This window comes from Lissotriton helveticus, chromosome 1_1 (assembly GCF_964261635.1).
Source record: "Lissotriton helveticus chromosome 1_1, aLisHel1.1, whole genome shotgun sequence".
In the NCBI taxonomy this organism is placed as follows: domain Eukaryota; kingdom Metazoa; phylum Chordata; class Amphibia; order Caudata; family Salamandridae; genus Lissotriton; species Lissotriton helveticus.
The window spans coordinates 1,862,626,080-1,862,647,665 of NC_136057.1; the positions used below are offsets into that span (position 1 = coordinate 1,862,626,080).

The following is a 21,586-nucleotide window of genomic DNA, read 5'->3' on the forward strand; positions in this document are numbered from 1 at the left end:
CTGACTATGGTTGCCCCCAACTTTTTGCCTGGTGTTTTGCTGGTTTTCTGACTTAGTTGACCTGGGACCCTGCTATTCAGGGCCCCAGGCCTACTGCTCTCTCTGTAAAATGGATTCCATGTACCTTAGGTACATATCTAAATTGGATACTGAGTCACCTTATCAGTCCCTGTACAGTGTACCTTAGGTACCCAGGGCATAGGTGTACCCAGGGCCTACCAGGGGCTGCAGCATGTATTATGCCACCCCTGGCTGGCCATCCAAAACTGACACAACTGGCTGCACGACAGCTGGGGCAAGGTGGTGTACTCACCCTTTGCTTTAGATATAGTATACCTATATCTAACCCTAAAATGGACACACAGATCTCCTATCAGTCACTCCTATGGCAGGCCTTAACAATCCTGAAGGCAGAGTGCTTGGAATCGTGTGAGATGGTGCTCTGGCATGAGCTGAGCCTGTCTGCGGCTTTCGGGATCCATCCCTTAGCCGTTTCCATGATATCGCATACCATATACTCTTAAGTGCATTATAATCCTCGCGGTTATATGCCAACTCTGGTATCGCTTTATCAAAACATGTCGAGTAAGGTGTCATACGAATTGGAATACTAACCCCTCGCCAATTCTGGCGACGGGGTTAGCATTCCACCATTCTAGAGGGACACGACATGTATGTAACCCCTAACCCCGGTTAAAGTCAAACAGAGCCTCAGCTCCACAAAATGGATGCTGCCACCGAGACACAAGTCTGCCCTCCTGCTGCTGGGAGTCCTCCCAGAGCAGGAGGTAAGGACAAAGGGTTTCCTGCCAGGGGCGGTGCCAGCACCGTCCCAGACAGGGTTTTGTGTATTGTAGGTAGGCAGGGCTTTAGAGGAAGGTGACTGCACGTGGCACCCCGGTGCTCACTGTGCATAGGCTGGCTGGAACCAGTTCCAGGGTCACTCCAGACCCTGTGCTGGGGAAAAGCCCGCCAAGGAAGTGGGTGTAACCACCCCCCTCCTAGTCCCACCCCTAGGGCAGGACTTAGTCGCGTGCCAGCCCCTTTTTACAGGATAAAGGTAGGAACTGGCCCCCTTCCAAGACAGATCATCTTTGAATCCTGAAACTACTTTCCACGAAAGGAACTCAAGACTTCTTCCTAAGATTTCTCCCTTGTGACTAAGGAGTAGTCACCCTGCATCCGCAGGCACCATCTTAAGAACACTGCGGTCTGCTGCAAGTCTCTCCTCCGGATCAAGACTGCCCAGCTCGACGAGAACCGGCTTCCCTGGCACCTCTGACCTCTACCTGCATCATCAGTCACGCTGAGATTCGTGGGTGTGACGAGACCTCGAGGGACCGGCCATCTTCAAGACTGCACGACTTCTTTCCAGCAAGCCCGCCGAGTAATTTCCTGGTGAGTGCTTTGGGGTCCGAGAAGCCCCGACCCTGAGCAGCTCCAGCACCGAAGTGCAGCCTCCCAGCATCTCCACGATCTGCGTGGGGCCCTTCTGCTTTTTGCTGCTCACCGCGTTGTTTGGCTACTAGCCCGCTGGCTTGTGGCCTTCTGAACGACGCCCGACGACATTTCTGCTGCTGGTCTGGTTGCTCCAGGCTGGCCCTTGCTCCCTTCCAAAAGAGGAGCACCCCGGACCCTCCTGGTCCACTCAAGACGCCATTTTGAGTCCACCGCGTGGGCTTGAATTAGCCAAGGCTTGTTGCCCAATCCTGGGTAACTTCGACGCCGACAGCTTCATCCATCGTGGGACAGCTCGCCTCTCCATCCTGGTCGCCGACAACGCCTCCTGGTCCGTGAGATCTGCAGAGCCAGCGTCGCCCACTCACCTAGTCGAGGTGACTTCGCCCGGTGCCATCCTGGTGCCCACTTAATCACTGGCTAGTGATTCAAGAACTTGGTCCCCTCTGCTTTCAGGTTTCTTCTTCCTCGATCCAGGCTTGGATCCAACGAACTTTCCTTCACTGGTCGCCTGCCAGCAACTTCCTTCTTCCAGGCTCCTGGTCCGGCAACGAGATCCCCGACGTCTTTTCAGACCTATGCAGCTGCAGCCCCTGGGCTAGGTAACTTCGGCACTTCGGTGTCCCAGCATAGCCTCACTATCCTAGGGTCAGGATCCACTGTCGTTTTCTTCCTACCAGGTCGGGCTCGCCCGTGAACACTAACTTTGCCTTTACTAGCTCCCATAGACTTTGTCCCGCATCCCGCGTGAGAGTGCACACTCTGCACCCGAGTCCCCTAGGCCTCCTAGAAGTAATCTAACGATTCTATAGTCAAGTCCTAGCGAGTCCAAAGCCTATTAGTACTGTACTTACCTGCTAGTAATTTCGCATTCCACTTTTAAAGTATATGGTTTTTCGTGCCCCTCGGGCATTTGTGTATAACGTGCTAACTTAAGTATTTTCGTAAGAGTTTTGTGGTGTGCCTAGCACCCTGTCCTCATAAAGAGTACAGGGTTGTTGTGATTCTAATAAATACACTGTTTATTTTCATAACACTTGTGTGGTGTCCTTTCACTGGGTGTTCAAGGGGTAATGTGATGGTAAAACAGCTGGCTTAACACGCCCTCTAGAGTCTTAGCCTTAGACTGCTCGTATCCATGCTACTAGGATAGCTGGTCTATAAGGTTGACTTACAACCAATCATCAATAAGGGTTGTTTGGACTGATATATAGTGATCACTAGAATAGTGAACACTGCACATCAGGCCAACTTCTCACAATTACCTCACAACTTCTTTAGCTTTACGAAATCCTTCAGCTCGTTGCGGCTCGGGCCATTGGCGGCAATCTTGATCCGCAGCCTCAGTTACGATCACGGTTTGGGCCACAAACAGCTACACAGCAGTGTGGACGATGATTCACGCCGCGGTGGCACTGCAGTCACAGGGCACTTTCCAACCAGCACCACGGACCCCACGGCAGTCTCAGCTGCACACTCACATGCACAAAGTGTCGCTGAGACTCAGTTGGGCTTCGGGTCACACAGTCCCGGGGCAATGCTTACGAAGGTTACAGGCTGCAAAAAGCACATGCACACAGCGCCGTTGAGACACACTTGGAAACGTTGATGTTCCTGTGTTTCCACTACAGGGTGCCAGCGCTCATCAGGCCCTTGTAGACTAGTTACTTTGGGACACAGCAAAGTCCTTTCAAGCAGGGGGACACAGCACACAGCAAAGTCCCTTAGCCTCTCCTTAGTTAAATCAGCAAACTGCAGGCCAGCCCCAGAACACAAAGCAATGGTCAGTCCTTCTCTTCAGTCTCTTTAGCTGTTCTTCCTTGGCAGAGGTTCCTCTTGACCACAAAGTAGATTCAATCCTTTTCAATCTTGATCAGTCCAAAGTCCAGGGGTTTCAGCTCTCATAGTTATACCCCTAAATGTCTTCGAAGTCTTTGTGTTCAGGGGGCAATGACCCCTGTCCAAACCAGTTCTGGGTGTCTTCCTGCCAGTGGCACCTTCTTCCTTTGATAGTGGGGGTCTGGTTCCTCAATGACTCAGCAGGAGGTGGAGCTATTGTTTTATGGCAGCAGCCCAGGCCTCTTCACATCCAAGGGGCTACCCCCCCCTCCCCTATACTCCAGATGTAGGTCAGCCTGTTGCTGTCTCACCTAATCCTCCCTGTGGTTCCACACATTTCCTAGATCCTATCACATTCAAATCCAGTCAATCCACAACCAGGCAGAGACACACAGAATTGTTAGTACAAAACAAACAGCCACTTCTAAAAGTGTGGTTTCTAACCACACAATTAAAAAAACACCTTCACAAAAAGATGTGTTATTAAATTGTGACTTCAGGCACACTAAACGTCACCTCTTCATCTTAAGCCTATAGGAAGATATGTTAGAAACATATTACACAGCCTTCCCCATTCTGTCCTATGGGCAAGATGGCCTTGCAACAGTGAAAAACGAAATGGAGAGTATTTCAATGTCAGGAGATGGTACACACTTCAGTACATGTCCTACCTTTCACAGGCACTGCACCCTGCCCAGGGGGTACCTTGGGTCTACCAAAGGGGTTTCTGATGTGCATGGAAAGGGAGGGGTAAGGCCTGGCAAGTGGGTGCGCTTGACAGGACAAGATGACAGTTAGCAAACTGCGCACAGGTGCTGCAGTGGCAGTCCGGAGTTCTCTCTTTAGGGCTACTTGTGTGGGTGGCACAATTAGTGCTGCAGGCCCACTGGTAGCATCTGCATTACCAGCCCTGGCACACATAGTCCACTTTTCTAGAGACTTTTCTAGTAAGGCAAACATACCAATTATGGACAACCGATTACCATAACACTTTATACAGGGAGCAATTGCACTTTGACACTGATCAGCAGTGGCAAAGTGCCCAAAGCATCTATGGCGGCAAAATAATGTCAGAAAAAGGTCTAGGGGGAAGGCGAAAAGTTTAGGGAGCTTTAGCCAAAAACGGCCAAGTCCAACAGGCATCCAAACTAGGGGCCTCATTTATGAGGTTTTGCCGTAGGGCAGTGCCGCAGGCCCTCCTGCAGTGCTGCCCTACAGCGAAACAAAAGGGAAGGAATGCGCTGTATCTACCAGATACGGATTTCCCCTACCGGTGCTCAATGGGCTGCCTTGCGCCAACGCAGGCACCTTTGCACCATGGTGCAAGGGTGTCTGCATTGCGGAGATGATTATTTTTGTGCAGGAAGGGAAACCTTCCTGCACAAAAACAATCACAAGAGGCTTTTTCCTCTTTCTATGTGTGCACACAAGAAAAAGGAAAAACGAGGAGAAATAAAGTTATTTCTCCTCATTGTGCCTCCCTTACACCTCCCCTGGGGAGGCAGACGTTTTTGGGGCTACCTCAGAGTTACACTTGCTCGTAAATCTGAGGCAGTGTCAAAAAGCCATGGAAGTTGCTGGGAACTCCCCCAGCAGCACCCATTGCATGCCCCTTTAAAGCAGAAAACTGTGTTAAAGGGAACAATATTTACGAGGTAGCATTAAGCCAAAAAAGTGGCCTAGTGCTGCCTTGTAAATATGGAGCAGGATCCTGCTCAACGGAACGTCACAAAAAGTGACGTTCCGGCAGCACAAGGCCCCTCATAAATGAGACCGTAGGTTGTTCCGTATTTTGATATATGTGCAATGGCGAAGGTAGGATGCTCCAAATCATGTTAAAAAGAGCGAATTCCAGGAGGTTCTGGAATTGGCAAAAATGTCAGGTAGATGGCTGAAATCTTACATAATGCCACAACGTAAATATACCACCAGAAAAGGACCATATCAATGCCCATTTTGTGGTAGGAAGATTTGCTCCATGATGCAGTAATCACCAAATGTGAGCACCCTTAAAAAGTGCATCATCTCTCCTAGTTAAAAAGTGGGATTTTTTTCCAGAAAAATAACAGTGGCCCCGATGTACAGGAAGCTTTCTCCCTAGGCTTGGGGGCCATTGTTTTCCCAGCCATCGTCAAGCATAGGGGTCTTAGGCATGGGAAATCATTGGTGGTGGCCTTCTCCTAAACAGACCGTGGCTTTCACCATTGTCACCTGGTGGCCCATTGACAGAGGGGTCCCCAGTTCAAGGGTTTTGATGGTGAAGCCAGCTGAGGCTGTGCCATGAGAAAGCTAGCAGATCTCCAGGTCTAAATGAGGTAAGTGAACTACAAGTTTACCATTGTAAGACCCCCTCAGTGATATCCCGTCTGCGTGAGATTAACCTTTATTTCTTTCCAGGTATAGAAAAGTTCAAAGGCCAGTACTTCCACAGCCGGGACTACAAGGACCCTGTGGGATTTAAGGGGAAGCGAGTGGTAGTGATCGGCATTGGGAACTCTGGTGGAGACCTTGCTGTGGAGCTCAGCCGGACAGCAGACCAGGTGTGGCATATACAAGCACCGTGTACAGTATTGTTGGTATTGCATCATAACAGTGAATAAAACAAATTGACAGTCAGTCAATCAGAGTATCTGAAAAAAGAAGTTCCCAAATAAATGACTTATTATCTTTAGTGATAATTTCAATGTTCAGAAAAAAATAGTTAAAGCACTAGTCCCCTAAAACACTTCCCCCTAACAGTTAATTATTGAATTATTTCGGAAGCAGAGGCAATGCATCTAAAATAGGTCGGTGGGGTTTAACAGGCAGAAGTTCTGCCTGGTGAAATGTGGTGGTTAGTTCAGCCACATGTACATGATGGGTTCTGAGGCTAAGATGGGATATTATAGGACACATAGAGATGAAAAAAATGGGGGTTCCCAAAGTGAAAAGCTTGAGGTTTTAATTAAACCAACTAGACATGCCATTGTGCATTTCAGTGATAGCAAACTGCATTTAAGGTTGCTAAAAGTCAGATTTTCACCCTGCAGACAGAGAAGACGTGCCTGCAACACGTTTGGTGTACTTCCTTATCATTAACGACCTATGTGCATTTACTATTTTACCTATTTAAAGCAACTTGTAGATGTTTGGGGTTTCCTATTCTGTCTTTGCTCTTGGCTACTTTTGTTCTTCACAGATGTTTTTTAGCAAAGGTTCTTTGACGCCAGTTCAAAGGAGGATGCCAACATGTTAAAAAACATCCATAGCGGACTATCTGAAAGCTGAAATAAAAAAGTAGCAAAAAGACATTAAAATCAGTTTCCAGCAGGTTAACCTGCTTATTGCAATAGTTATTAAGTGGCTACACGTTGCCTTTTTCCCAAGCCTAAGAATTGATATTTGCACCACTGGAAGTATGACTTGTGAAACAGATAAACTTTTTCCTTTAAATGGAAAAGGTTCACTATTGGATCTGAATGCTTTGGTATGTAGAGCTAGCAGCATACAAGTCTGCAGTAATATCAAGTTACATGATAGGCAGTAAGATATTACTTTGGTTTTGTGAATAGTGTGCCTCCTCCATTGATTGTCTTGTGGGCCATACACAGAATTATAAATGATATTCATTGGCAGGTTGGGAGCCGAAGTGGCATACAGAGGGCTAGTGCAATATGCTGCATTTTTTTCTTAGTCCTAACAACATCCGAATAGCTGCATTCTGGAGCCGTTGCAGTTTTTAGAGTAAATATTGTGGATCACCAAGATAAGCCTCGTCTACACAATGCAGCTTGAAAGCCATCACGCACTGCAAGTGATCTAGGTACAGGACATTCTGCAAACTAGTGATAGTAGAATCTTGACTTCGCAGGAGTATTAATTTGAGGCTCGAGCTTGAGTAGGAAGAAGTGGGAAGGAAGTAGGAAGGATCTGAGCCCTGTTTCTACGCCTTCTATTGTCTAGGTGTGTGTGGTATCCATCTCCTATGATGCGGATACCTGACAAAAGAGTAAATTGAGCCATGTCCTCTACTGCTGCTAGTTTGGTTAAGTGGCATTGAAGGCAATGTAAGTCTTGTGTTAAAGTATTTGCCATGGCTGCTTTCAGCTCTCAGCCTGGCTTTGATGAAGTGTTTTGGTCTGAGAGTTACCAAATGGCTCTAGGTTAGTTCAGTACTTAAGTTGGAACATGAACCTCCCCGCCTACCAGAATAAGCTCCCTCTTTGTCCACTTGGCACACAAATCGCACAATTTTTAGGGAATGAGTTAGAGGCAGGATGCTGGTATGGTGCACTCAGAGAATTGACGCATGTATGCTTATGATGCCACAGGGCAAATCTGAGCTTCCTGATGATGCCATAGACTAAATTGCCAGGTATCTATATTCTTCCACAGGGCATTTCATGGGTGGACAAAGCTTCATTCCTCATCGGATGTCAGAAACTTATATGATGCACAGTTTCGATCCCAAGATTTCAGAGAAGTTAGGTTTTGTTCAGCAACTCCTCAAACATAGTTAATGATTGAATCCTATTTTGGTCCTGTATCAATAAATTACAAAGCAGGTTAGGAATCTAAGAAGCTTTTTTGTGCAGCCTATTGTAAATTGCAGGTTGTAGCATGTTCCCAAGAACCCCCATTTTTTCTGCAATAGAAATGAGACACAGGGTTGGATGATTAGCCTAGCATCAGATTGTTTGGTCAAGTGAGGAAATTCAGGATTAGAGCTCAGGTTTTCCGGTCACACAGTGAACATGCTACTAACTAGACCGCGGGGTTATCTCTGCAATATGCTCTGCGGCACCTAACTAGCAGGTTGGGGTTTTAGCAACCAAAGTAATAACTCCATGCATATATTCTTACAGTCACAGTGATCAATGTCATGAGAATTGATAGAAGAATATGTAGGGCTTCTATTTAATGATAACCAACTGGTGCATTGAGTACTATTTCTATGTAGGTGTTTAAATAGCTGTATGCAAACATCCAGCAAAATGTGTTTAACACATAAAATACTTAAACGCTGAACAAAATAAAGAGGTGCCTGCACATTAATGTATTTCATACTCCACAGCAAGCCAGAAAGCTCAGAAGGGTTGCCAAGCCCACCTTGTGTGTCCGTTAACTGCCAGCATCAACTGCCAAGGCTCTGCTTCGTTGCCAGCTCTGTATCACTCTATAAGACACCCCGTGCTTGCGTCAGGCGTAGACATATACATGTTTATGTATGATCCTACAAGTAGAAGGCATGGTAGAAGCATGGGAGGGATGCTTTGCTGTACCTGGTAAGAGAATGCTCTGTAGTGCTTTCCAGGGAGAATGATAACAAAGTTTGCAGCTGAATTTGAAAAGAACTGTGATATAGACAACAAGTATTCATAGCATGAAAGAAAAGACAGGGCAAGATATTAAGTAGGAAGCATGGCACTGGGTCATATAACAGACCGAGCAGACTAGCTGTACCAGGCATTCAGTACTTATGCATCGATACATTGGTTGTCCCTGCTGAAATTTTCCCCGTTTATCCGGGACAGGTATACCTTAGTACCAGACGTGGCTCGTGGATCGTGAACCGGGTTGGAGATTATGGTTATCCGGTGGACATGATAATCTCCAGTCGCTTCCTTGGTTTTTTCAAACGCACGCTTCCCTTATCTCTGATCAACTGGCTGGGAGAGAAGAAGCTGAATCGGAGGTTTGACCATGCCAACTTTGGCTTGAAACCACAGCATGGGTAGGTGGGACTTAAAAATATGTGTCGCAACAACACGGGTACATGTGATACCACTGGCAATTAAACATGATATTGTGGTTAGATAAATGTTGGTGCAAGGAGTAATCTTGTGCAACGCAAAGTGGTACCCTGATGCCCTTTTCAGATGAAGAGGTTGTGAAGGTAACATTTGCTTGACATTGTGGTGGGATAATGTCACCTAGCTTTGCCTTACTATACAGGTGATCACGATACATCAATGCATGTTGCATTAAAATATTCAAATACTTTTCGTAGCAAACACTTTACCCATAGCAGCTACCAAAGCGTCACAGTTACTGCCCCCAACAACTCATACAGTAACAAAAGCAACTCCATGGCCTCATCTCCCATCACACTCACCATTATAGTCATTCCAGACTTCATTTTGGACTTGAGACTCTTCATGGTTACTCAGTGTCCATTTCCCGCTGAAGAGACCTTGACTTTCACCTTTACATCTACAGCTGTCGCAACTGCTCTTGCCTCTCCTCCTACAGCTTTCTTTTCGCATGCTCACTTTTCCAGCTGTTGTTTTCTCTTCTCCTCTCTACTCTTTATCTTTCCATTCCCTGTCACCTCTCCTCTGTCTGGTTCCTCTCCCCCTCCCACTTTGCAGCTGTCCTTTAGCGCTCCCACACTCACCGTGAAGCTTTCCTTCTCCATCACACCTTCTTGCTGTCTTGCATCTCTCTTTCGTTCTTCCTTCCTCTCCTTCTTAATCTCTCTGCTGCTCCTTCATGTCTCCTCCTGCATGCACAGCTTACTCTTGTCACCTCTCTGTCTACAGTTCTCTTCTCAACCTCACCTCTCCTTCTCCGGGTCCAAGTTTCCCCTCTCTCTTCCCATAGCTCTCCTGGTCACTTCTCTTGAAAATCACCCTCTTCATCTCTACTCTCATCCTGCAACTCTCCTTTCGTCAATGCTTAATTTGTGCCAGTGATTTCAAGTGCTCAGCATCGGCACTTAGTTGTCAACACCGGCACCTATGGCATTCTGCCACATGGTGGCGCTGTTTGTGTAATTTAGAGGTGAGCAGATTTACAGTTGCTTTTTAATTAAATATACATTAACACGACTTCTACCTGCCACCCAAGCCATTGTTATAGCTCTCGGGGCCTGAACTAGTCTGTATTGTCACACTTGTAGGAGTATGATGGTTAGTAGTTACTGATGCTGACAGCACTGGCAGGGATAATGGGTGGTGCAAGCTGCAGTGGCCTCTGGACTAGGGCCCTGGCATTTATTTGTTTACAAATCGAGCACTGCCTTTCATGCGTCTTCTTTCTGATTGTGGCTATTCCTTCTACTCTGCACTTTGCCATTCAGGCTACATCTTCCACCATCTCTTGTCTATTTCATGCTCTTCCTTGTCCGTGGCACTGCGTAGAAGGCAGCTTTTTATTTTTACCGTTCTGTTTTCTTGCTCGATTTAATTGGTAAACCATTCCACAGATCTCATCTCCAGTGTTCACAGCCCATCACACTTTTCTTTTTGTGCACCTGGGTACTCTCATGAACTGAGAGCCAGGTCCCCAGAGTAAGCACCCACATCCCTAATTCTAATGGGCTTCACGTTTTGCTGGTTCTGGTCTCAATTGTACAAGGTTCATGATCATAGGTAGGCCTGGGAGGAGTTGGCAGCGGCGCTACGCGGAGTTCCCCGAGCAGCGAAGTGAATTAGGTTGCCGCTTTCTTGCTGAATTTTAGCACCAGGTGTTTGTCCCACATTGGAAAATCAGTGGAAACGGCACAATGCGCAGTGCAAGAGGGCACTGCTTTTTTCTGCTACTCGAGTAGATACCCGAGAAGCAGCTTCCTCAATGCGAACACAAGGTTTCTTAACGCAAGCGGTCCCGAACAGCTGCAACTGCCCGAGTTGGGAAATCTCGCTGGGAGGTGGTTTAGCATTGGATTTTCCTTACTCGCGCTCGCCAACTTAATGTTGGCTTGCGTGAGCGAGGAAAAAACTCTGCTGCTTCGCGGACATAGTTTTTCAGAACTGGGTGTGCTGCACAGAGTGTGGGAAACTCTGCTATTTCTGAGAACGGCGAAGTGTTCGCAGCCCCGGCCTAATCATAGGCACCATTGAGGGGCAGATCTCCCTTCTTCTAGACAGATCCTTTCTTTTTGCCTTCAGATGTCTGGGATAATCAGATACTCTTATGGTAATCCTAGACAACTGGTCACTTAAGAATATTGTTATGGTATGGGTTCTTCAGAGATTCTGCTAATCAGTGCCTTCTATGGACCTGGAATAAAGGACACAGGTGCATAACGTATAGCCAAGATTCTTTACACTGTGAAATGCACACACACAAGCCAGTTGAAAATCAAAACGGAATACAGAAGAATGGTGGGTGGGATGCATGAATTAGCCTCAGCCACTTGTGGTTATGCTTTAATTAATCTCAGCCACCGTTAAATACTCGAGGCCACATCTAAGACAGTAAAAGTCCACATCTACACACCAAAAGATATATATCTTGATATTTATCCGCACGGTGCATCTTGGCGTACATTGTCAGGTACATAGAGGTGAAATAGTAAATCTATTCTCAAGTAGATAGGCTTACCTTGATAATACAATGGAAGTCAATGTTTTGAAGTTAATATTTTTTTAGCTCGATACACCGATATCCGTTGGAAATACCAGGTTTTCTGTAAGCCATTATAAAAATCTCCTAAAGAGGCAGAATCAGCTTGCGCCTTCAGAGGTGCGCCTCACTTTTAAGGTCCAGCCACTTGAAGTGATGCAATAAAATCTGGGATCTGATAGAGAAAGACTATGTTAAGAGGAAAGGGATCTGCTTTTACGCTATATAAACTCAGTTATTTGATTTACTCAGATGCTGCCTTTTGAAGATCTCTGGAGGCCAACTGGAGAGGGCTGAATATGCCCTGTTCACCTGGTAAACCGCACCCAAAGCAGCGAGAAACGTCAATGCACAATATGATCAAAGTTCGCTAGGTCCAAAAAGAGCAGAGACAACTCATTTTGGGGTATTTTGAGTTATACAATACATTGGATGCATAGACTACCTGTCAAACTTTGTAGCACTCTAGTCGGTGTCAAATACATTTGACTGCCAGCTGAAAGTCTTCCCATGCATTGAAGGGTTGGAGCCAATAAACTGTGAGATGACAAAACAGACCTTGCATCCTGCATGGGAAAAGACTGACCAGATGTGCCGATCTCTCACATTATGAGGGACCACTTTCAACCCTGGTAGGATTTGTAAACAATTGTTAAATAGAAGCATGTTATTGAGATGATAGGTTTTTTAACTGTATCAGAGCTAAGAAAGGGATATTCATTGAGTGTATTTTGTTGTCTTGTAATGGTGCACCTTAACACAGTAACTAGTTGAAGCTATTAATGTTTGGCTGACATAGAAGTCAAATGGCTTTCGTTGATGCTACATGTGCTGCAGAATGTGTAAGAATTTCTTTTGAACCCTTTTAGGTTCTTGAACCAGCACCCCATGGTGAACGACGACTTGCCAAACCGCATCATTTCCGGGACTGTACTGGTAAAACCCAATATCCGGGAGTTCACTGAGACGGCAGCCATTTTTGAAGACGGCACAGTGGAGGAGAATATTGATGTGATCGTTTTCGCCACAGGATATAACTTTGCTTTTCCCTTTTTTGACAATTCTGTCCTTAACGTCAGAAAAAACCAGGTCTCCCTTTACAAATATGTCTTCCCTCCTCACCTAGAGAAGCCAACCGTGGCCGTCATCGGCTTAATCCAGCCTCTCGGTGCCATCATGCCCATCTCTGAGCTCCAGGCTCGCTGGGCCACAAGGGTATTCAAAGGTAAGAACCAGGCTGAAGGTGCCTGACTGACCATTGGTTAAATTGGGTGGCTCAAGAGTTTTCCCAGTGCTTAATTTGTAAAGTGCTCGGGCCATCATCAGGAGGCTACCGCAGTTTGCACCACACGTTGCCACTGATCTTACACAACTACTAACAATCACACTGTTACAAGTATGTTAATTCAGACTGTCTGAGGCCGTCAAAGCTATAAGAATGGCTTGGGTGGCAGGTATTAGTTGTTTTCAATGTATATTGAATTAATAAACAACAGTTTTTCTGCTCATCTTTAAATTGCAAAAATAGCACCACCATGTGTCAGCTGTCATAAGTGCAGATTCTGGCAATTAAGTGCAGGTGCGGCAAATAAGTACCGAAGCAGAGCACCAGAAACCACTGGCTCAAATTAAGCACTGAGTCTGAGTCATACCAAACTGTCTGGGCCAACTTGTTTTTAGTTGAATGTAAATCTGAGTGGGTCTACAGAGGAGGATGTCATAAAGGCCACTGTTAAGCTATCCAATATCCGTCATCCTTGAAAGGTGTGGCTATCAAGTTCATCATTCTAAAGAACTCTGCAAGACTTGCTAGGTGTCATTGGGCAAAGACACACATTTCCTATTCCTTTTGATAACTGTTGGGGCTGAGGCTTTAAAAGAGTTAAGGTACTCGGATGGAACATTCCACAAGATAAGTTACTAGCAGTCGCCAACCAGGCGTTTAGTCATGGTTGAATGTCCACTTTTTATACGAAGGGTAGGATTTAGTCGATATTAACATATGCTGAACAAATAACAGTAGAGCAAAGGCAGCAGACCCTGAAGACTGCACTTGACCTGTATTCCAAAAATTTAGTTCATCACAAGTGTATATAAATGTGTGCACATGCTACAGGCACCTGCTGCCAAGGTGCATACCCCAAAACAGATTACAAATGACAATGTAGAGCGTAGAGGTGCACCACAACAATAACCCAGACAAGGAAGTAATTCTTGTCTTTATTTTATTTTCTTTAAAAAGAATCACATATATGCAGTGAAGACAGCCAACACGTTTCGTCCATAACAATGGACTTCTTCAGGGCAAATGTAATCCCAGATGGTAATCAGCCAATTTAAGGCTCAAGTACGGATTCAAACGAGAACCACCACGTTAATATGCTTCATCAAAATATTATCTATCCTTGTTGTCACAATAGACAAGAATTACATCCTTGATTGGGTTACTGTTGTAGTGCTCCTTTTCGCCCCACATTGTCACATGCTGAACAAGTTCCACTTTCGATCCAATTACTGTATTCCAATGTGAGTAACTTAAGCTGAGAAAAACACTGTATAATAACAAGAATAATGATCTCCTTTTGACAAAGACCAATATCAAACGAAGCCCTACCTGGCTATAAATCAGTAGCACTGCTTGGCTAGAAATCATTGGCACTACCAACATGGGCACCCTGGGGTGCATGGCTGGTACAACAGCCGTAATAGTGCTAAGTGGCACAACCACGGAGGACTCTCTATACCAACACTGTTGTCACACACTGAATCCAGCCTTGTTTTTTATTATCTAAGCCAATACCATGTTCAAGTAGAAAAAAGTAAAATGGGGATGTATTTAAAATACTTCTTCATGCTCCATGAGCCAAAGTGTTATGGTTTTGCCCTTACACTCAGGTAATAAAATTACTTTTTTACTATTCCTTTTCTGTCTCATGGCACTGTGGCGGACTACACCCAGTGCCAGATTACCAAATAGGTAAAAGAGGCACCGGCCTATGGGCCCCACTTCTTTTAGGGGCTCCACAACAATAGATCAAAATAATATTGATTTGATCTTGAAAGAAAATTACAACCAAGCTTTCTTAAATATTGTGTCCAAAAGATACCCAAAAAAAATGAACCAACTAAAAGAAACAAAAACTTTACATTAAAGACTATAGAGAAAATACTGTATTAATGTAATGTCCCCATTAACAACTGAAAGTACATAAACCATGCCATCAGATTCGCATAGCAGTTTGTCTCTTAAAAGCTCATCTTCTGGCAGCTCTCAGTCTATAAATAATAAATCCAGTGCATTTGGTATTAGGAGATAATTTACGAGGGGGCTGAAATTTCGACTGCCTAGGGGCATCCACAGGGTTTAATCCACCACTGACTGCACCATTACTTTTTCAGACCTAAGCTTTATCTTCATTGTACCAGCCAATTGTTAATTTGCATTGTGACAAATTACCCTGGCATAAGAAGACTAATGTACCTTGTTGTTTGCAGGGTAACATTGAGCCAAAAAATGTCAGATTGAATGTAGTAGGCAAATAGGCGTTTGTGATTTGTTAAACCAACTGACTGGTCTAGAAATAGTGTATCCAGCTAAAACACAATAACAGCCCCCTTGCCATAGCAGCTGAGTAATGACACACCTCTGGCCATGCTTTTGATTTATAAATGCTGAAATGTCATTGAAGACGGTAAGAACCAAACCATTGATTGTGCCATGCGGGCTTGTGGCAAGCCCAAAGTAGCAAACATATTTCTTCATAAAGGCATTGGTTTTGGCCATCTTGGTCCAAATAAAATAAAATAGAAGGTACTTCTATTGTCTCTATACACTAATATTCTCAGGGCACTGCTGTACACAGCTTTAGATTGGGAATGTGTGGCTGTGGTCAGGGCCTTGAAGAAACTGAGACCATATGTCTGATGCACCTGCTTTTTGGTTTCGCCTAACTGCAGTGGCTGGAGAAAGCTGGAGTAATGGGGGGAATCCAATGTAAAATGTGTATTTGGGGTTCACACTCCTGGATCTTTGTACTACGGCGATTCGCAGGGAGAGTGAGGTGCTTCAGAACCTTGATGGCTTTAGTCCAGTTTTCCTACACCGTCCTTGTGCCTTCCTGTTTCAATACTTACTTATTTTTGCGAGCTAGATCTCCATGAGATGTAAACTTTTACTGTATTTTGAAAAGATATCAAGGGCTCCTTCATAGGCACGGTTGCATTGTAGAACATGATAACATCTGCCGCTTGCTGTGTCTATGAGCACAAAGTGTACAAGGTAGGAGCGTCTCCCCACTGCTCTATGAGCAGTGCAAAGGAAAAAGAAAATTATAATAACAGAACCTCATTATCATTTTATTTTTAGGATACTGGAGCAAGGTTAGGGTGAGTCGGGGCTGGGCTCGCCTCTGAGGGAGGACCATAAATGTGGATGACAGTTTTACCAGCCGTCATCGGCCAGCCAAACCATCATGCTCCTTTGACATGTTCTCCACCTGGCTGTATTGCACGGCCTGGGTTAAGAACATGCACAGGCTCCCACTCCCTGTCTGAGCACCGAACCAGGGCGCTCATACCAATCACAATGCTGCTGTCATGCCGGTGGCAACATCGTCATGATTAACTAGGGGAGTCTGGGTGACTGTATGCTGCTGGGAGCCAGGAAAACAGTGAGACAGAGGAGTGGCAGCCGGCGACCAGCAGGTAAGTCTCTTTTTTCTAACCCCCCCACAACCCTCCTACCACCGTTCCCTACTAGCTGCCACTGGCTGTGGGAGCATGTATATGTGTTCTCCAGCAGTCCCGCTGATCTCATGAGTAGCATAGCACCTCATTAGTGCACTCAGTCTATGCCACTTGGCACAGTCCTGTAGTTCTGGCTATAACCTGCACTGTACAGACCCTAGGCCGGATTTAAGGAATGGAGGCAGGCCACCTCCTACACACCAGCTGGACGCCCGCCCACCATATGTAGAGATTAGCTCGGAGGTGATCTCTGTGCCTTCACAGAAACAACCGCCTCAGTGGCTCCTGTGAAGACACACATAATTTGGCGTGCAACCACCATGTTTCTGACCGCCGCACACCAAAACTTTTGGTTTTTCTGGAACAAACACCCAAAGCTGGAGTGTTTCTGAAAAACAAAAAAATATTGCCCATTTCTTTTCTGTTTGACGGACAAGTAACAGATAGTAAAAAATGACCGCAAATCGACCGCTCTAAATAGTGTAGGTGGTCTGATGCGGGGCCACCGCAGTCAGAAAACTGACAGTCCACCCCACTCAAAATAGAGCGGCCAGACCGAGGAATAGGTGGACATGGTACTCCATCATATTTGTGATAGAGTACCTACTCCGCCAAACCCTAAATCAGGCCCACTGTCACTTACTGTGTCTGTGCCATCTTGTCATCAATGGATTGTCCCAGTAGAACATGTCTATATTCCTGTACTCTTAAATCACTTACTCCAGTACTCCAGTATCTAATCGAAATCTACTCCCAGGGGATAAGCCCACTCATGAAATTAAGATCCATTCAAAAAGGAACTGCCTCAAACCAGATGGTTGTTCCTTGATCTCTGGTCCGTTGATGATTCTACATCGCTTTTGCAATACAACAAGACATTAAAACGCCGTTTCAAAAGGTTACTTTACAGATTTATGTTTTTTGTTATAGGACTTAACAAGCTTCCTTCAGAAGAGAGCATGAATATGGATATGCAAGAGAAGAAAGAAAAAATGGCAAAAAGGTATGTATTTGAAGATAACCCGTAGAGCCATCTGATGGTTGAGCAATGAAAAACGGGAGCTTCTCTGGTCATATTACAGAAACTGAGCAGTTGTGTAAAAAAAGCTGAATGAATCCCTTTGCACTACTCCACCTTCAAATGGAAAATTTAAGGTAAAACCAATTAATTAGACAGAGACAAGTCAATGCAAATCTGTCTTGGTCCTGATTCAGCAGGAACAGTCCGGCCAAGGTAAATTGTGTCCAGTTTGGTGTTGCTTGGGTTCCACTCTGAATGGTACCTGAACTGGCAGTCCAGCCTGAACTGTTCCTATTAGGACCAAAATTGATTTGCACATGGTCGGTCTGAGTCTAGAGTGGCACATTGGTTGAAAACAGGATGGAGTCATAAGGAGTCACAGAGACAGACAGTGGCTGGAATTAATTCAAACATTATTTCTATAACTTTTCTGTTTACTGTCTGGTGTCTCAAAGAATGCAGAAGCAGCAGTAATGTGAATGCTAGCACTAGATAAAACATCAATACGACAAACATGGGGGCATATGTACAAGCCCGTGTCACCACTGTAGTGTCACTTTTCTTGATTCTCTGGTGGCCTAGCGCCATTGCCCATATTTACAAGGTGGTTCTAAGCCACTTATTGTGGCTTAACGCCACCTTATAAATATGCCCCCTTCTGTCGCAGTTCTCTGCAGCAAAGGGGCGTGCAATGGGTGTTACAGTGGGTGTTCCACTGCAATACCCATTGCTTTTTGAGGCGGCCCCAGATTTACAGGGCTGAGGCAGTGCCAAAAACGCTAGGGAATACCTGGTCTTAGAATGTCGATACAATGAGAAATTATTAATTTCTCCTCGTTTTTTGCTCTTCCTATGTGTGCTGCATTCTGCATCACCATTATTGATTGTTTATGTGCAAGAAGGTGTCCCTTCCTGCACATAAACAATTGCTCCTGCAGTGCAGGCACCCTTGCAATATGGCAGCTGGGTGACAGCGCTGGCACTAGGCAGCTTTTTTTGCACCAGCGCTAGGGAACACACAGGGGTGCGCCATAATCTTGTGAATTCAGCGTATCCCTGTGTTTAAAAAATGTGGGCACGCTGTGTTCCTAAATTTGGCATAGCACCATGGTCTGATATTTTTTTGTAAATATGCCCTGTGACTTCTCGAGTAGGGGGATGTTGTGTTTTGGGTCTATACTCACTGCAGCTTCAATGGTCATCATAGCCTTAATTAGTCAAAGAGTAGACATGTATTGCCTGCCCGTCCTTACACATACCTGCTCTAACAAAGTCAATTTCACGTGTGGCATTGGTACATTGAGCATTTTCTCTTCCATTCTAGGTATGTGAGCAGCCAGCGTCACACTATCCAAGTGGACTACCTGGATTACATGGACGAACTGGCTGTCTTGGCCGGTGTAAAGCCCAATGTCTTGGCGCTCTGGCTAAAAGATCCAAAGTTGGCCAGGGAGGTTTTCTTTGGTCCTAGTACACCCTACCAATTCCGCCTCACTGGGCCCGGGAAGTGGGACGGAGCTCGGAATGCCATCCTGACCCAGTGGGATAGAACCCTAAAGCCCACGAGAACCCGCGTCATTGAGGACCGTCGGAATAGGTCATCAGTGCCATTGCTGCTCAAACTCTTCTACTTTCTCACTCTGGCTGTTGCCATCTTTCTTTACCTCTGACCTCAGATGTAGTGCTCCTGTGCAGTTTACTTATACCTCATGGATTCTTAGGTAGTTTTGCTGGCAGTGGCCTATTCTGCCCAGGCATAGGCAAATGAAAATATGTATGAATTTGATACATAAATGTCTGAATTAAGATTCCCCTTCTTAATTGTCATTAACACCATTCTCGATTTAACTTCATTGGCTAATGAAATTCTGTTGGGGGTGGGGAGGGGGGTGAGAGAGGAACCAATGTGTTATATATTCACAGCGTACACCCAGACTGAACTGTCTTTCGGCACTTACATAGTTTTTTTATTTTTAACTTGTTTTTATTAGCAACGTTGCACAAAAACACATCTCAAGGTGTGTCATACACATGAATGGCGAGCCATCTGTTTGCTAACATAGGAGATCTTGGCTCAACATTTACATACATGGCACTTACGTAGTTTGTGTTTCTATCACTGTATTCAATGACACTTGTATGGCTCTTCAAAGGATGAGAGGCTGAATTGGTAGGGACAGAATGCAAACCTGAAACCTGTAGATCTAGGCAGAAGCATTGGTTCTACGGCAGTCTCATGTTCTACTGGAATCTGGGACAATCACCTGCAGAGGGATCCCCTCCATAGGTGCTTTAACCCTCTGTGCTTTTTAATGGGATTGGAATCAGAGACCAGCTGGTGCTGTACATATTGTTGCTGTAGATGCATTAATGCGCTGCAAGGATGTACTGGGATAGGAATGCATGACCGGCAGGTTGCACAATGTCTCTCAGCAAGAACATAAAACATCTCCCTATTTTAGTGGTAGTGAAACTTATAAACTGCAGTTTATACACAGATCTCTCCAGCGAGCTCTGAACCCACCCTTGTTGTTCGTTGGTTGCACAAATGCCATATTCTGGATTACAGAGGATGGTGACCAGGTTCACCACTTTGTCAATTTTGAAACCTCCATGCAAGCTCTTTGGGATTACTTTCCAATTGAAATTATTTTTTAGATGCTGCCAAATAATTTAGGTTCGCTTTGTACTGTATGAATGTGTTGTGCTAACCCTATGTGCCTTAATTAGTGTTCGTACAAGATTGTATATTGTCAGGTTTATTGAATAAATGAATACAAAAGGCAAATGCGTTTGTTGTCTCACCAGATTCCCACTTCCATTACATTCCAGTTCATATCTTGCTTATACTGTATTGTAGGTTTATTCTTTTAGCACATCAAACTCCTGAAGAGGCACCAAAGCTCATTGGAAGGCAAGAAGACCCCTACGTCATGGGAGTGCTTAAGTGGAAGAGTATTGATAGTGTTTGGTTTGAGGCCCAGAGGTGTGTTCTTATCGAGTGTTGTTGCTGTGCATGGACATGTATTAAAGCAGAAAAGAGCAGGAGGCAGGACGCTTACAAATTAGACGTTAGTTTGTGGATGGATAGAAAGTGCACAAGTGCAGAGTAGCCTATGTGGGGAGGGATTTGGTATATAGCAGTGGCGGCTCCTCTGGTAAGGCGGAGGACCGTCGCCCCTCTGCTTTTGAGCAGTGTGAATAAAGGAAAAATAAAATGATAATATATTCTTTTCTGCTTCTCCAGCTTTGCGAGGCGGGTGGGGCTGCTCTGCTCTCAGAGCAGGGGGAGGAGTGGGGGGCACTTTGTAAGTGCGCATGAAAGTTTAGCCGGCCGTTTTGGGCCGGCCAAACAATCATGCACACTTTGCATGTTCTCCACCCAGGCTGCATTACAGCCTGGGTGGAGAACATGCCCAGGCTCCCAGTCCCTGCCTGAGGCCCGAACCACAGCGCTCAGACCAAACACAACGCTGCATTGCTGTGTTGTGATTGGCTTAGGGGAGCCTGGGTGCTTCCTTGGTGCTCTGTTCCTGTCTGTCCTGTACCAGGAGAGGCAACAGTAGAGAGATGCGACAAGGTGGTAAGTCAATTTATTTCTTTACCGCTCACTCTCAATCCCCCCTCGCTCCGCCCAGCCACCCCCATCAGTTACAGCCACCACTGGTCTATGGTAGAAACTACTCAGACCACCTTGAGGGGACATGTAGTTTTGCCCAAGAATGGGTGTATGTGAAAAGATTTCAAGTAAATGAACTCACACATGGGGTGCCTTCCATCTTTATGTAATGCAATTTTTGTAGATTGACTATGGAGCAGAAGAACAGGAGAGTTAGAGGAGAAACTCTTCAGAACAGGCACTATAACCCCGCCCAACCCTCAGGTATTGCAATTATGCAATTAGCCATGGTATATGCTTTGAGGACTGTTTCATTAAGGAGGGCGGGAGGTTTAAAGACCTAAAAGAGTTGGCTCCCCTACTTCATATATAAAAACACAAATATGAAACCTTGGGTCTAAAGAACATTATTAGCTTAACTGGAAATACACCCACCTAGGAGAATTCCTTTTAGTGGATGGTTTCTTTCACACGCCAAAGGTGACATGCTTTGCCAATATGGAACCTCCTCCTATTTTGATGCATAGTCGAGTTACGGGCTATGACCCCTTCACTGAGAGGGAGGAGGACAGGGA

General features: G+C 45.4%; 1 protein-coding gene across 3 annotated transcripts in view; it reads left to right on the forward strand.

Annotated features, from left to right (window-relative positions):
* Window positions 1-20,180, forward strand: part of LOC144754081 (flavin-containing monooxygenase 5-like) — a 171,849-nt gene extending 151,669 nt beyond the window's left edge. For 2 of the 3 annotated variants that reach the window (XM_078641638.1, XM_078641628.1), the window contains exons 5-9: window positions 5,695-5,837; window positions 8,811-9,010; window positions 12,495-12,850; window positions 17,302-17,374; window positions 18,717-20,180. In XM_078641638.1, coding sequence (XP_078497764.1) covers window positions 5,695-5,837; window positions 8,811-9,010; window positions 12,495-12,850; window positions 17,302-17,374; window positions 18,717-19,062 — 1,118 coding nt within the window. In that variant the 3' untranslated portion in view covers window positions 19,063-20,180. Of the gene's footprint in view, window positions 1-5,694; window positions 5,838-8,810; window positions 9,011-12,494; window positions 14,893-14,935; window positions 17,375-18,716 lie in introns of all 3 variants that reach the window. The other variant, XR_013594653.1, reaches the window with a different exon arrangement.
* The last annotated feature ends 1,406 nt before the right edge of the window (window positions 20,181-21,586 follow it).